The sequence below is a fragment of the Danio rerio genome, chromosome 8, assembly GCF_049306965.1.
Source record: "Danio rerio strain Tuebingen ecotype United States chromosome 8, GRCz12tu, whole genome shotgun sequence".
Classification (NCBI taxonomy): domain Eukaryota; kingdom Metazoa; phylum Chordata; class Actinopteri; order Cypriniformes; family Danionidae; genus Danio; species Danio rerio.
This window is the reverse complement of record NC_133183.1, coordinates 28,479,907-28,497,118: the sequence shown is the minus strand read 5'-3', so window position 1 is coordinate 28,497,118 and position 17,212 is coordinate 28,479,907. Positions and strand designations below refer to the sequence as shown.

General features: G+C 36.1%; 1 protein-coding gene across 5 annotated transcripts in view; it reads left to right on the top strand.

Annotated features, from left to right (window-relative positions):
• sema3b (sema domain, immunoglobulin domain (Ig), short basic domain, secreted, (semaphorin) 3B) overlaps window positions 1–13,252 on the top strand; it is a 116,530-nt gene extending 103,278 nt beyond the window's left edge. For 4 of the 5 annotated variants that reach the window (XM_073909716.1, XM_073909717.1, XM_073909718.1 and 1 more), the window contains 14 exons: window positions 1,348–1,467; window positions 1,578–1,671; window positions 1,870–1,989; window positions 2,697–2,839; window positions 2,936–3,050; window positions 3,155–3,224; window positions 3,705–3,849; window positions 5,538–5,757; window positions 5,845–5,933; window positions 7,449–7,490; window positions 7,612–7,769; window positions 7,918–7,973; window positions 9,312–9,451; window positions 9,635–13,252. In XM_073909716.1, the coding sequence (XP_073765817.1) occupies window positions 1,348–1,467; window positions 1,578–1,671; window positions 1,870–1,989; window positions 2,697–2,839; window positions 2,936–3,050; window positions 3,155–3,224; window positions 3,705–3,849; window positions 5,538–5,757; window positions 5,845–5,933; window positions 7,449–7,490; window positions 7,612–7,769; window positions 7,918–7,973; window positions 9,312–9,451; window positions 9,635–10,120 (1,998 nt within the window). In that variant the 3' untranslated portion in view covers window positions 10,121–13,252. The remainder of the gene's footprint in view (window positions 1–1,347; window positions 1,468–1,577; window positions 1,672–1,869; window positions 1,990–2,696; window positions 2,840–2,935; window positions 3,051–3,154; window positions 3,225–3,704; window positions 3,850–5,537; window positions 5,758–5,844; window positions 5,934–7,448; window positions 7,491–7,611; window positions 7,770–7,917; window positions 7,974–9,311; window positions 9,452–9,634) is intronic. The other variant, NM_001128346.1, reaches the window with a different exon arrangement.
• The last annotated feature ends 3,960 nt before the right edge of the window (window positions 13,253–17,212 follow it).

Sequence of the window (17,212 nt, the reverse complement as noted above, 5' to 3'; positions counted from 1 at the left end):
AGATGCTTCTTTTCTTGTTGCCTCTGGACATTTTGTCTCTGGTTGTCTCTTCTTGACTTGACTTGCTCTGGTCTCATCTTTAGTTTTTTTCATCTTGTCCATCTAAAGTTGCCTCTTCTCCACCCTTCTCAAGGCATCTCAACTTTGGTTTTCTCATCTTGTCTCCACTAGTTTCATCCTTTGTCTCCCCATCTCTTTTTATCTCACCTAGTCTCTAATCTTGTTATTTTTGGTCAAATTATTGCTTGTCTTCTCTTGAATTATTTCTGGTGGACTCCTTTTTCTTCTTCACTTCACGTTTCATATTGTCTTGTCTCTTCAAGTCTTCAAGTGTCTTGTCTATTTTCTACTTGCTGACCCATTGATATGTCATCTCAGTATTCATTCATTCAATAAAGGCTTAGTCCCTTTATTATCCAGCATGTTTTTGCGCAGTTTTTTCACAAGTTTTTTCCACAACCCATCTCTGGGAAACATCCACACACACTCATACACTACGGCCAATTTAGCCTACCCAATTTACCTGTACCGCATGTCTTTGGACTGTGGGGAAAACCGGAGCACCCGGAGGAAACCCACGTGAGCTCAGGGAGAACATGCAAACTCCACACAGAAATGCCAACTGAGCTGAGGTTCAAACCAGCAACCTTCTTGCTGTGAGGCGACAGCACTACCTACTGCGCCACTGCATCGCCTCATTTCAGAATCCTTTTGTTTAATCTCATCACAGATCTTCTCTGGTTATCTCTCACTAATCATCTCTTCGTCTAATCTTTCCTTTTACTACCCTTGCCTACTCTTCTCATCTCATGTTGTCTTTTCTGTTCTACATTCCTCTGTTTGGCTTCATCCCTGCATCCTCTCTGTCTACCCTGGAATCCGGATGTTCCCGCTCCCACATGTTGTCGTAGTGATTCCCAGCTCTCTGGGAAATGTGGCACGCTCCAGCGAGCACATTCACAAAGGAAAAGAGAAACAGAGAGACTATAGGTGTCCATGTGTGTAAGTGTCAATTGAAAATGTCTTTGTTTTCATGCGTCAAAGAGAAAGTGCGAAAGATTACAGAGAGATCCGGGATCACAGTGTGCATGGAAAGGTCAGCACTCATGTCGTCAAGGATACATAATATAATAACGTTTCGTTTCTGATTTGCCCTGTAAAAGATCCCTCAAGAGACAACTCATGTGCTTGTGTGTTTCTGTTTTTGTATGTCTGGTCACTGATAGTCAATCCAGATGGGGACCGTCTCTCTCTCTCTCTCTCTTTGACAGATAAACTGGGGAAAGCATGTAAAATATGTCCTGCATAAAATTGATTTGTGCATGTGTGTGTGTGTGTGTGTTGCAGACGGATTGCGTAAACTATGTGAAAGTGCTACACCACTATAATCGAACTCACCTATACGCCTGTGGTACGGGGGCTTTCCACCCCACCTGTGCTTATGTGGAGGTGGGACAGAAAATGGAGGTAAGTTTGTGTGTTTGGGGGTACTGTATATGATTGAGCTTGTGTGAAATCCAGTCCTGTTTGGTTTTGCATGGCCAAACACAATGCTAAAGTTTGCTTTTGCTCCACAGGATCATGTATTTAGAATCGATCCCTCTCTTGTAGAAGATGGAAAAGGGAAGAGTCCATATGACCCACGTCACACATCAGCTTCTGTTCTGATTGGTAAGATGCCACCCTTTATCTTTCTATTGCTTATATAAACAATCCAGAAAATGTTTAAAATACATCTAATTGAGCAAACATAGACATCTTAACCAAAACTAAACTGAATTTGATCAGTGAAAATCTAATCTAAAATTGCTTGGTTGGAATGCTGATACGTCATGACCAATCAGTAACCTTCTCTCTGTCATCATTTAGGTGATGAGCTTTATGCAGGTGTGGCCACTGATTTGATGGGACGCGACTTTACAATCTTTCGCAGTATGGGACAAAAACCCTCCATACGGACTGAACAGCACGATTCTCGGTGGCTCAATGGTGCGTTTGTTCACCAAAGGGTGTCTTTTTCAGTTTGTTTATGTCTGTTAAAATGACTTGATTCTATAATGCAGAATTTTATTATGTTATTATTTATTAATAATTAACTATTATTATATTTTTTAATCATTTGTGAAAATATATATAAGTGTTTATAACAATACTGTATCCACATTGGAATGATAGGAATAATAAAAGGAAAGTGGTAATGATAAATTGAGCATGCATCTGACATTAATTTTAAATTAGGGTAATACTTGATATATGAGTACATTATTATGCGTGTATTCATGCACACATTTATAATACAACATCATTGCATAATGATTTCTTTGCAAAACATTCACTACATAAATTTCTATCAATAAGCTAAAATACATGGTATTGCCTATGGTATTCATTGTATACAGTTAAAATTATGTTGCAACATCAATACATTCATGACACATTTAATTAATAGCAGTTCATAAATGTATTTGTTGCTAGTGCAGTAGTCGTTAATTAATGCTTGATTAATATATTAACTCATGAGTTCAGCATGATCTAGTGCTCCTACAGTCTTACCTAAATAAATAAATAAATATATAACTTTTATTTTTATTTTCCTTATCTTGCAAACACTTATTTGTCTCTGAATCATTTATTTGGATATTTATCTGTTGTTGTATAATGCCAATAAGACCTGTAAATGATGCTGTGTGTTTCAGAGCCCAAGTTTATTGCAGCATTTGGTGTTCCTGAGAGTGATAACCCTGACGACGATAAAGTCTTCTTCTTCTTCAGGGAAACTGCTGTAGAAGCTCAGGGATTTGGGAAGGTTACTTATTCCCGGATTGGTCAGCTCTGCAGGGTAAGGAACCAATGACTTACCCGGACTGTTTAGTTAGTGTCTAGTGGCTACTGTTTGTTCATCAATTTGATTTGTGTTGTTTTTTTTTTGTACCAGAATGATATGGGAGGACAGCGCAGTCTAGTAAACAAGTGGACAACATTTCTAAAGGCTCGTCTTGTGTGTTCTGTACCAGGCAATGATGGCACTGAAACGCATTTTGATGAACTCCGTAAGAAGGCGCACAAACACGCACAGACACACTAGAGTTAAATTACGCTGATATTGTACAACTGACAATCCAACTGACAATCTGACCTTTGTCTGGGCCCTCAGGGGACGTTTTCTTACTGCAGACCCGTGACAAAAAGAACCCGCTTATCTACACCGTCTTTACCACCTCCAGGTCAGAGTTCATCTAAGGGTGTGGTTTAAAAAGCTTTTACCATTAAAATCTCTATTGGTTCACTAACCTTCATGTCATGACTTCTTTATTTTGTGGGTGAAATATTAAAATCTTAATGTTTGAAAAATGTCAATACATAATGTTTTTGTCAAACAGAAATGACATGATGAGTTATTTTTTTGGAAACTGTGGAAACTTTTGAGTTTAATAATGAATTATTAAAATATAATGAATTGTTTAATGAATTGTTTAAAATAATTTTAATTTACTTTTCTTTTTTCCTTTTTTTTCTTTTTTACATATTTTAAACATAAAATGATAATGTGACGTGAATTCAGATAAACTGGGCATTTATGTGAGGACCAAAGTAGTACAAAATATTTGCATTCAGCATTTCTATGATTTTTATTTTTATCTCTCAGTATTGTAACGTTTTAACGCCCAGTGTGTGTGTATGTGTGTGTGTTTTGTGTCTTACAGTAGTGTATTTCAAGGTTCTGCAGTGTGTCTCTATACTATGAACGACATTCGCCGAGCATTTTTAGGACCTTTTGCCCATAAAGAGGGACCCAATTACCAGTGGATTCCATTCCAGGGTAAAGTGCCTTACCCACGGCCAGGCATGGTATGATAAGATGCTCTAGATCTCACATCATACACACCTGTAAAAAGTTTTTAAAATCTTTAATACACACTACCTGACAAAAGTCTTGTTGTCGATCCCAGTGGTAAGAGTAACAAAGAATAACTTGACTTCTAGTGGATCATTTGGAAAAGTGACAGAAGATATATTTTAATAATGTCTAATAAATCTGTTAAACTGCATCAATCATCACAAATACAGCAGAAGACCTATTGGAACCAGCATGGACTCAAGATTCTCACAGAAATCAGTCAAGTTTTGTGAAGGAAAAATCATGGTTTGGGGTTACATTCAGTATGTGGGCGTGTGAGAGGGTGGATGGCAACATCAACAGCCTGAGGTATCAAGACATTTGTGCTGCTCATTAAATTACAAACCACAAGAGAGGGCAAATTCTTTAGCAGGACAGAGCTCCTTCTTATACTTCAGCCTCCACATCAAAGTTCCTGAAAGCAAAGAAGGTCAAGGTCACAAAATGAATTCTGCTTCCACTGCACCATGAATTTATATTCAATACTGTATATTTATTTAATAATATAAGTGGCAAAACATTTGTCTAAGCAAAGTTAGACCTTATTATCCTAATTAACCAAAAACCAGGATGTGATTATAATTTATTTTGTTAAAATAAGCGTAATCTAGAAGCCTTTGCCTTTTAAATAACCCACTTCTGATACCAACTAGAAGTCAAGTTATTATTTGTTGTTCCTACAAACTTAAACTTTTACAACAAGAATTTTACCAGGTTGTGTACAGTTAAAAAAAAAATACATATACATATATATATATATATATATATATATATATATATATATATATATATATATATATATATATATATATATATACAGTTGAAGTCAGAATTATTAGCCCCCCTGTTTATTTTTTTCCCCGTTTTCTGTTTAACAGAGGGCAGATTTTTTTTTTCAGCACATTTCTAAACAGTTTTAATACTCATTTCTAATAACTGATTTATTTTATCTTTGCCATGATGACAGTAAATAATATTTGACTAAATATTTTTCAAGACACTTCTATACAGTTAAAAGTGACATTTAAAGACTTAACTAAGTTAATTTGGTTAACTGGGCAGGTAAGGGTAATTAGGCAAGTTATTGTATAATGATGGTTTGTTCTGTAGACCATCAAATAAAAATTTACCTTAAAGGGGCTAATAATTTTGTCCTTAAAATGGTGTTTAAAAAATTAATAACTGCTTTTATTTTAGCCGAAATAAAACAAATAAGACTTTCTCCAGAAGAAAAAAATATGATCAGACGTACTGTGAAAATTTCCTTGCTCTTTTAAACATCATTTAGCAAATATTTTAAAAAGAGAAAAAAATCAAAGGGGGGCTAATAATTCTGACTTCAACTGTATATATTTTTAAAATAATTATTAATAATAAGTGTGTTGTAATATTTATAATTATTGGTTCATTATGGGAAAAACCCTGTGTAAGTGGTAGTCTAACATATTAAAGCATCAAAGTCATCAGTGCGTTTTCACACAGTTTGAATGTTAAAGTAAAAGTGCATTTAGATTCAATATTAACTGGTTAAATGTTTGAACTTGCTGACCTGTGTCACATGTTGATATCATGAGCGGATTATGTTTCCGGAATCTACAGATACAGTATCTCTCTCTCTCTGTCTCTCCCTCTTCCTCAGTGTCCCAGTAAGACCTTCGGCAGTTTCGAGTCCACCAAAGGTTTTCCTGATAACGTAATCCAGTTTGCACGGCACCATCCGCTAATGTTTAATCCAGTGACTCCTCTGGGTGGCCGACCGCTGTTCCTGCGCACCGGTATCCCATACACCTTCACTCAGATTACTGTAGACAGAGTCAATGCAGCCGACGGACACTATGATGTCATGTTCATCGGCACAGGTACAGTATTGACTGAATATTGAAGAGTGTGTGTTTAGAGGAAGAATACGACTCAGGTTAAAGTCTCTCTGTTTTTTTTTCCTGCAGATGTGGGCTCTGTGCTGAAGGTGATCTCGGTGCCCAAGGGAAGCTGGAGCAACACTGAGCTGCTGCTGGAGGAGCTGCACGTCTTTAAGGTGAACACAAAAATGTGTGGCTTTTATTTAGAGGGATAACATAAACTAAAACTCAATATAGTCAAGTACTCATGTAGAGATAAATTGTATTTCAATGAGGTTTCACACTTTTACAGTGTTCTTGAAGTAATTACAGTAAATTATACATATATATTATGTAAATTCACTACCGTTCAAATGTTTGGGGTCAGTTTTTTCATGTTTTTTAAAAACATTTTTTTATTTTAGAATTAATTTAAGGCGGCATTTATAAGGCGTTTAAAAACAACAATTCATTAAACTGTTAAATATTTATTAAAAATATAAATGGCTGCTTTCTTATTGTATGTAGGTTAAAATGAAAGTATTACTCCAGTCATTATTGATTTTATTACTATTAACATTAATAATAATAATAATAATAATAATAATAATAAAAATAATATTAAAGTGATTTCTGAAGGATGATGTGACTCTGAGTACTGGGGTAATGAAGCTGAAATTTCTTCTTTAAAAGCACTGGAATAAAGGATTAAATTAAATGATAAACTACTTTTGAACAGTTATTTTATAGTGCAAAAACATTTCACAAGTTTACAGTTTATACTGTATTTTTGATTAAATAAATTCAGCCTTGGTAAGCAGGATAAGCTTTTTTTAAAATCCTACTGACCCCAAACTTTTGACCGGTTGTCTATTATACCCCTAGATATGCTTTACGCTCGTCTAATGCTGGTCTTTTAACTGCTCAGTCAAGGCGGCTAATTGCATTTTCTTCATTGGCACTTAAATTGTGGAACTCTTTACCTGCTGATATTCGCAATGCAGAATCCCGAAGTATTTTTAAATCACTTCTTAAAACTTTTTTTTAGGGTATTATTTATTTTTGGTATTACTTTTTTTTTTTGCATTGTCCTTGTATTACCCTGTATTAAAATTAGGTGCATTGTTATTATTATTTATAGACAAAAGCATAATCTTAACCTTATAGCAGGAGCTTGTTTAATTAACTAATATTACTCAGTGCTTAAATATACAAAAAGGGCACCATAACATGAAGTGATCATTATTTAAATAATGAGTTTTTATGGTTTTTTTTTATTTAAAAGTTTAAGTAGAGGCTATGATTTTCAGTAAAACATGTTTTGTTAAATATACATTACATATAATATGCACATTCTCTTATTTCGAATTTGAAGTTGTATCTGTATGTATTGTGATAGTTAACTTTTTCATTATTTTTGCTTTTTGTTTAATTTTTTACCATCCACCTCACCTATAATCTGCCCACTGTATTCCTTAAAAATAGACAGAAACTTTAGAAGTGTGTGCTACAAAGAATAGTCCTAAAAATGTGGTTAACACATCATCAATGGATTATAACCACTGCATAATTGTTACTTAGTATCATTAAAATAATTTACGATTAGAATCCTTTTCAATAAAAATAAGCAACATCTCAAAAATAATACATTAAGCACGACAGACAATCTTTTTCTGACGCATTAACTTAGCATTGGACTCTTCTTGTTGCAGGACTCTTCGTCTATTATCAGTATGCAGATTTCCTCCAAACGGGTAAGAATACATCTTTTTTGAGAGGAGGGGAAATGTCAGCTATTTTTAAACAAGATCACAGGAGCACATGAAAGCAGCACATCAGTAAATCAAGCGGTGCTGTTCTTCTGTCTCTCTCCAGCAACAGCTGTATGTTGGCTCAGACACAGGTGTTGTCCAGGTGCCTCTGCACCGCTGCAGTATGTACGGTAAAGCTTGTGCCGAGTGCTGTTTGGCTCGAGATCCGTACTGCGCCTGGGACGGACACACCTGCACACGATACCTGCCAAACACCAAACGGTACAGATGCACTCATTGGAGTCTAAAATTCTGAGACATATTCAATATTAGTTTCATACTGTTAGACCACACTTGTGACTGACAGTCAAACCTGATGATGTGTTAAGTTTTTAAATATGCTTGTGTGTGTGTGTTTTTATGCGTGTAGGAGGTTCCGGCGTCAGGATGTGAGGAACGGAGATCCTAATGCCCTCTGCTCAGGAGGTAAAACTGCAGTACCGTCAACAGCCTCAAGGAGGAGACATTTCTCTGTTTTTAATATTTATTCACAATGGCAAATAAATGTGGTTCATAAAAGGACAGTTAACCCAAAAATACTGTCATTCAAACCTGTTTGAGTTTCTTTCTTTTGATGAACACAAAAGAAGATATTTTGAAGAATGTTGGAAACTGTTAGCCCCTGACTACAATAGTATTTTGGTTTCCTACGGTTGTCAGTTGCTCACTGAAAAAGTTTCTTTTGTGTTCAACGTAAGAATTAATCTTACAAAAGGTTGGAAGCTCTTATTTTAGGGGTTATTTTTAGGGTTAACTCTCACTTTATTTGATGGTTTACAAATGTGCTCATGAATATCTTAAAATGTTTTTTTCTGTTATAGGACAGTAAGATTAAAACAGAGTAGGGACACATTACTGTTCAAAACTCTGAACTTTTTTGTTTTATGTTGTATTCAGCAAGGATTTATTAATATGATTAAAGCTGAGAGTAAAAATTTTTACTTTGTTACAGATTTCTGATCCGTATAAATTTTTTGTGCTTTGTATTAAGAAATATAAATTCATTAGAAAAAAAGATTGCATCATTGTTTGCAAAAAAGCATTAACCTTAGCTGTTATGGCTGTTGAAAATCTTCATTATCAATAAAACTGAATTAAGGCTGTTTAAATGTTGATCTTTTAGAAAGGATCTTCACTTGTATCATTTAAAAAATAACAACTTTAGTTCATTTCACATTTATAAAAAACTTTTATTTAGGATTTTAATATTTCCTGTTTAGCATTTATCTGCCATTACATTCAAATAGTTATTGTCTTATTTATTAATTTATTTATTTTAAAATGGCTGCATCATCTTTGTTTTGTTTCTTACTATTTATTTTTGTTGTTTTACACCTAAAATATCTACAAAGTCTTAAATCAAAAAGCCATCAGAATTTTAAAAACAAAGTCATTTTTGTTTGCCTAAAATAACACAAATTATCTGTCAGGGTGCTCAAAAAGAGAAATTTAATTGAAACCCTGTAACTTTTTGGACTTTGTAATTTTTCATTGAGCCAGAATCATACATCATACTGATCAGTTTTTTAATAAACAGTTTGGTTTGTCTCTACTTCTCAAGTACACATTGTATATCTTGGTTTAAGTTGTTTGCACTGAAAAACAAAGTCTACATCTGATTTTACTGTCTATGCGGTTCATACAGTATATTTTGTTTACTTTTGTAAAGTGTTATGCACACACTCTTGATATTGAGAGTAAAATTTTAACTACATTTTATTAATGCTTTGAAGTGTAACGTTGTTCTTCATGCGTGTCCCACAGACCATCAGAAGCAGCGTGTCCTGGAGAAGAGGTTGTACGCTGTGGATGGAAGCAGCTCCTTCCTGGAATGCGTCCCGAAATCACTGCAGGCCCAGATTACATGGACCTATCAGAAGCTTCCGGAAAACCCACGGGAGGAGGTGAGAGGCAGGCTGGGGCAGATATGTGGGCTTATTATGAGAAAGACGGATATAGACAGCACTGATAACAGATGATAAATGTGTGTCTTTGTTTCAATTAATGACTTTCATTTTCTCTCTGCTATCAGTGCCATCGCTACTGATGCTTGATGCATTCATTGGGTGTGTGTTTGTGTGTAACAGGTGCGTCTGGATGAGCGTGTTCTGCAAACTGAGCGAGGGTTATTGCTGAGGCGAGCTGTGCGTAGAGACGCCGGTGTATATCAATGCCACTCTATGGAGCACGGATTCACCCAGACTATCCTGGCCATCACACTGGAGATTTTGCCTTCGGCTGGCTCCGCCCCTTCTGCTGTTAACCCCCGCAGCCCCGCCCACTCACATGTCAGTCATGGCCAGTCCACCAATCAAAAACTGTGGTACAGGGACTTTATGCAGTTGGTCGATCATCCAAACTTAAACACAGTCGACCAGATCTGTGAACAAGTGTGGTCGCGGAAGCACAGCCTATCAGGGAAGAGCCCACCAGATCCAGCCATCGAGGTGCCAGCTCATGATCCGCTGAACTCCAAAAAGTGGAAGCACCTAAAGGAAATGAGGAAGGGCCGAAATCGCCGAACACACGATGGCAAACCTGCATCCAGAGCACCGCGGAGCGCAGGAGAGTAGCGAAGGATAAAACTAAGAGACAGAAAGAACACAAAATAACCACTGGAGGTGGACAGATTCTCACACGACATCTCATTCGGTGACTGTTTATCACCCGTTCTGCTTCTTATGACCCCTGTGACGACACTCTACTGCCTGCTATTAGTCTCTATATACTCTATTGCCCTCATCTCCAGTCTGAAGACTCAATCTAGTGCCCTCACGACCCCAATCCCCATCCCGCCAGCATCTATTACCCCACACTCCATCCAGTTCATCTAAATACTAATACAAACTCGAGAGGTCCTGAACTCTAAAGTAAGTCCTTTTGAATTGTAGCTGGAAGATTGCTTTGATTGGATATTGAAGACATGAGACATGCATGCGCTGCATCGATCGGTAAACACAAGCTCACACTCACATCCAAGCATAGTCACCTGTTTTCTTCTGGGTGTTTGTGTAAGGTGTGTTCAGTAGATTAGATTCTTCTTTCACTTTGGCCCCAAAACAGAGAGCGGAGAGACTCCGGACTCACCAGCACCAGATGAACATCAGCACGCCTCTTCTTTCACTGCTTGAAGACTTAAAACGCACCATTTCAAACAAATATTTAAACAATGGCAAAGGAGGCAGACTGTACATTTTGATCGGGTAAGGTTGTAAGAATGTTAAAGTGTGTGTTTGTTCATGTCATGGAAGCATTAAAAGGTCAGCGAGCTTTAGAGTTCTGGCAGGTCTGCAACGTAACAAATGTAAATTATTATTTGAGTTGACGAGTTATGCTTCAGGTTTTTGGATTATGACTGAGATGGACACAGCATTAATGTACAGGGGCATTACGAGAGATATGAACACTTTTTAGACGCTGTTAGGTCTAAACTCACAACTAACCTGTGGAAATCAAAGTGCAGAATAGTTATGTATATTTGTGTGTCTGTGTAAGTAAGACTTTCCTGCTTTTTATACGGCTCAACTATATATTCACTCCAAAAAAAAGCATTCCCTGCAAACAATTTTGTGTTTAATAGACATCTAAACGTAGACAGCTTGGCTAAAACAAGACTAAACTTGGACTCTCAGTGAAAATCTTATAGACGTCAAAGAATAGCCTATATTTAGACTAGTCAAATAGACAGATTAGACAGACTGTGTGTGTAGTCATTCACTTCTGTCTATTTGATGGCTAGTCTAGTTTTGGTCTATTCTAAAATTTAGCCTTGTTTTAGCCAAGACGACTATGTTTAGACGTCTATTAGACATCTATTAGACAAAAAATGCTTGCTGGGTTCTTGCAGCATCCTGTACTGTTTCATGACAGTCTATTATGTATGCTAGTACATAATGGGTTAAATCAGAAAACAGATTCAAGGCCATCTCTGAAAACGAGATGAGAAAAATGTCCTTAGCTCTGACAATTCAGATGGATATTTAATATTACACATTTAAAGAGTCTACCCGTTTTTTTTTCATCGACTCTTTCTGGCTTTTGCACATAGCAGTGTTGAATTCCTCAGTAAATGCATGTTTACAAACGTTTGATGCCAAATTTCTTTCTGCAAATGGAAGTGAGTACTACATACTACACATATTACCACAGGAACTAAATATTCAAGGGGGAAAAACAATATGTTAGAGTTGTATAGTTATAGTTTCAAGCTGTGGTAACGATATCCACCACCACAAAAAGAAGAAATATGTGTGCTGCGTCCCGAATCGCATACTACCTGTCCTAAATAGTATTTGAAAATATAGTATGTCCCAAATCATAGTATGTTGAAAAGAGTTTGCCAAAGGTTTCTGGATGGTTTATTTAATAAAAAAAAATTATTGTTGTAGAATCATCCTTACTCTAACCGCTGATATTTCCCATAATCCATTGCGCATCGGGCGCGAATTCGATTAGAACTACAAACGCGGTAAGTGTTAAATAAACTACAAACTTGATGGACGCGCGAGACCAACCGTCAAGTAGACAGGATTCGGTACAGATGTTTGTATGATTGTTAATTATATTTATTTAAAGGCGTTTGGGCATTACCGTCTGAATTCAGAATTATCCTGAGACCTGAGGAGTTTTCTCCGCATGAAACACTTTCATGATTAACCTGCTACTGCTTTTCCAATAAGGTAGGAAGTTTAATATGACAGAAATGTGGATGATTGACAAGGCTTATAACTAAGCAACACAACGATCTGGTAACGAGGTAGTGTGTCCCAAAGCTTGCATAGGCTACTCTTTTGTTATAGACTCAAACTTATATACTTTTTTACTTCTTAAGAAAAAATAATGGGCTTAGTATAAGGATGCGAATTGGGACGCAGCAAGATGTTTGATTATTGGCACCCCGAGCTGTGTGGTTTTGGGCGCCATCTTCTGGCGTTTGTGGGTATTTCTGGTTTCTCCTGTGTCAGGTTGAGGGAAACCTGTCACTGTAAGAATAATCAGTTCTGAATCATTTCCTAAACAGATGTCAGAATGTTTGGAGTGGAGCTGGTGGATTATTGCGTGGTAGTATTTATATGTTTTCTAAAAGTTGTACTTAATGGTTATTTTTGCATGACTTAAAACGTCTTGATGAGCGTTTTTGTTTTTTACAATGGAAAGACCATGTTTTAAAAACTGTCCTGCGAGATTATCTGGTGTTTCATTGTATATTTATGGCTCGATAAGCTAATGTGTTGTGGTGGTTTGTGATAAAAACTGACCTACATGTGTAATGTCCATTTTGATAGAGGAGACTATAAGAGCATCCTTGTGTGTATATTTTGAAAGTCTTTGCATTCTTTTGAGTACATGTTTAAGCCTAACACTACATTCAAAAGTCACTTTTTGGGTCATTTTAAAATTATTCGAACAGCATTTCCATTCATCTGATCTTTCTACTTTCATGACGCTTCTCAGTTTCTGGGAGACAGCGTATGTGTGTGTGTATGTGTGTCATTGTGAGAGAGGCTCTGTGTGTGCCTGTGTGTGTTTCTGGCATTAAATATTCAGATTTCTGTACATGGGGAAAAGAGTTTCATTTTGTGGACAAGTCAAAGGTCAAAGGCCAAAGTTGACGTGAACACTGTATTACTCCCTGAGTATTTTCTCTGTGGGTTGTTGCATCAAAATGTAAATGATTAACACATTAAAACATACAGTTGCAGATGTACTGCTTTTCCGTTTTATTTTTGAAAGAGCGTTGTGTGCGCGTCTTTGTGTGTCAAAGACTGTAAAAAAAAACGTCTGTGTGTGTAAAAGTAGGATAGTAGTAGTAGCGCAATTCCGCCACACGAGTGCGCTGTTGTGCATGATAAGCTTTGCGCTTGTTGATGCGGTGTTGGTAAGTTTTCAAGTCTCTTCTTTAAGAACGACATCAAAAGACCACACACATTCCCTCTGTTATTAGCCAGAGAAATAATTTAAAAACCATATAGAAATCTCAACGTTTCCACGCGGTTTCCATTCTGTCTTTCTGTGACAGCTATAGTGATGATTAATGATGCCAATTAGGACTAATTAACCCTTCATTAGCTTCTAACCCCGCGGACTCTCATTAGAAGTGTTGACTTAAGGTTTTCAGTGTCTGCCTCACCTATATGTTCATATTTATTTTTTGTGTTTCTTTTCCCTCACTCAGCCGTCAGACTGTTTAAGTGAGGAGGCTGAAAAAACAAACCTTGACGTCGGAAGAAAAGAGACAAGATGAGTGGAGAATGATGAGCTTGTACAAGTGGCTTAGAAAAACACATCCTCCCCGAACCACGAAAATGAGTTCATTAAGCATTAATTAGGCTTTAGAAAATATCATAATGTTGATATAATAATTACAAGGCTGGGAAAACCAGTTTAGTGCAAACTATGCAGTAGGCCCCTTTGCAAAAAGATGACGGTGCCCCTCACTGTATAAACAAAACTGTGTGTTAGTGCCATCATATAGTTTATTTATAAGAATTGACTGTTTTATTATTATTGTTATTTTTTTACTAATGAGAATACAATGAAATCCTGCTTCTTTTTTTACATTTAAGAAAAGAATCTCTTTAAAAATGTCATTTTCTGCACAAAGTTTACAATGTCTGAAACGCTCATCTGACGCATGCGCTGGCTTTCAGTGCTGATAATAACAAGTTTAAGAAATATCTTCTGGCTGGTTGAGGTTAATAGACTGATTATTATTCACTACTGATTATTGGAAGCATGGTAGCAGGCTTTGTCCATGGGACAGTCTATCAGAAACAAACATGATCTGTTCCTGAAATAAAGACATAATTAGTGAATACAAAGTTTTTCATCCCAAAAAAAATGTCTAAAATGGACTGGTTGATTTCTGGGAGTTGTTCTGTAAAGGAATATGCCATTCATTTGCTTCTCAGATTTTTCTCTATTAAAAACACTACAAATTGGTAAACCCTGTCATTGTCCTTATCCTCAGCCCAATTAAACCTGCTGTATTCATTTTTGTTATGCTGAAAACTGCTATGTAGTAGAAAAGAAAAACTTCAGAAATAGCGTTTAAGTTGTTATCATTCACATCAATTGATTAAAAACATGAAATTATAAATAAATTCTACAAATAAATACTAAAAATATAGAACACAAATAACGTGACAATTGCCCCCTTGTTTCTGTCAGTCCTGTAAAATTAGCTTAAAATATAACACAAAATGTGTGCACTACACCTTTAAAGCTATGACTTGGACATCATTTGAATGAGGAGAAGCTGACAGTGATCAAGCATGCGTTCTGTCATTGAATTGTATGACTTTATGCTTCTTTTGTATGATTTTTTTTTAAGCATAAAGGTTAGCCCCTATCACATTTTTCACAAGTGACAAGTGAAATGTACGTTTCTGGTAGAATGTCCCATTTATAATTGGTTAACATATAATTGGGACCCACTTCCCTTCTTCCAGCTTAATGCTGCCCTATTTAACACACCCTTATAACGTCTATAATCAACAAACTGAACAAAACACAAACAAGAAATACTCATTTTCCTTCTGCTTTTTCAGTGGAAGTGCACTAACTTGTGAACCCCCAATTACTCTCCTGCCGATTTAGTTTTTTTCTGTAAAAATTTGCAGTGGAGCTGAGCATATCAAGTTTTTTAAAATCCTCCCTAGACAAGAATATGTGTTGAATATTTTTAGGAGAAATTTGATGAAATGATTTGATCCACTTTAATTGTTGACTACTGCATTTCACATGTGTTTGGACTGTAGGGGAAACCAGAGCAAACTTGAGAAAAACATCCAAACTCCACACAGAAAGGCCTTCTGGTTTAGCCAGGACTTGGCCTAGTGACCTACTTGCCGTGAGCAACAGTGCTAACCACTGAGCCACTGTGTAATTGCCTTTATAGTGAGAGAAAATGCAGGGTTCCACACAATTCCTTCATGTTGTTCCAACACAAATGGATTAAGTTAACTTGATGGTTTTTTTTACAAATTAAGTGGATTGAACAAAAAACAATTAACGTGTCCCTCAAAAAACCTCAAAAGTCATGAAATAAGTCTTTTTTTGAGAGTGATTCATCATACAGCAAACTTTAATTATTGGGTGAACTTTTCAAACCCCTGAACTGTCTGTATGAAGCTGCACTCTTCAAAGGCTTTTTGTTTTTCTTTTTATTCAATAGTTCCAGTCCCCAAAATACTCTGTATATGAACGTGTATATGTTATTGAAATGTAATTAACACAAAGAAACATTCTCCTTTTTATAAATGTTGACTGAATAGTTCTTTGAAGCACCAAGATATAGTTCTAAAAGCAGTGCCTGTTTCTGTAAGCTAATGTTTATTTCTACACAGCTGCACAGCTCAGGTATGTCTGGACCTTGAGGGTGTTTGTCCATGTTTCTAAACAGGAAGTTGGCCATTGGCTAGCATCAGTGATGACAGTTCCTGCAGCTGCTCCATTTCACTGTTTACATCACTTATATACACTTCCGCAGCCTTCACTTAATGACTGTGTTTGCTAAGCTTTCTTGAGTTGGTGCACTTCAGATAAATGTGAGACTCTGATGGAACAGGATACAGTGAGAAACACTTGGAGTGATGTGAGCAAGTGAAGTTTAATCTGTTTTACTTATTTAATGAATAAAAAAATGAGTCCTCTTATAGGAAAAATGTTGTGTTTTGAGGAAGAGTTTTGACTCGTATTCCCAGTATGTGCTCTGGCTCCAAACAGAACATGATATATGACAAATTTTGGCACTTTGATAAAAATACTAGCCTCTTGTATGAAGAGCAGTAACGGTTAATGGTTTCAAATCAATCAGTCTTTATGTTCACATACGTGACATTTTTACTCACTGACAAATAAAACAACGCATTGGCAAACAGTAAAGCAAGGCATAAATATACAGCATCAGTTGACATTCCCTGTAAAATAGACAGTGGATGTTTTTAGTTATTCAGAGGTCACATTCAATCACTTTGATCAGCTGCATTCACGTTGAGTTCTCTGTAGGAAGAGGCATAAAGAGGTAATTGTTTGACTCCTTTCCCTCTTGAAAAGTTATTGTAACAATAAACTGGCTGCATTTCAAACACATGGGGGAAGAAATGTAGTGCTTTCAATGCTTTATGCTACTGCCAAAGTCAAATGATTCCCATGTACTTGAACACCGGTGAATCTGAGGTTAAAAGATGTTTAGACGCATCTTTTTTTTCGGTAACCACTGCATTTATGTGAATTCTTGATGACTATTATAAGAGAAAGGCTAAGGATTTCATTTATTTACTTTTATTCTCAGTTACTAATTAAATCTGTTTAAAGCTTGGCATACTTAGAAAAATGTTCATAAAACTGCACATGGCCTTTAACAATTTTTATTTAATTTGCATGACTTTTCCAGGCCTAGAATTCACACTTTTTAATTGTGCTTTCAGATTTATTACCAAGACCTCATTCTTCAGTTAGAAAAAAAAAGATCATTGCCTGATTGAATCTTTACTGTGAAGCTGCACTGAACAAGTAAACAATTAGTTTCTAACTTACATTTTGAAGTGAACAATTCATTGTAACTTACTGTATGTTGCATTAAACTGACTTAAACGGTTAAACTTTGAGAAAGGTTTAATCTAAGTTATGAGAAGTTAAACTTAAATAAAAATAGTTTATGG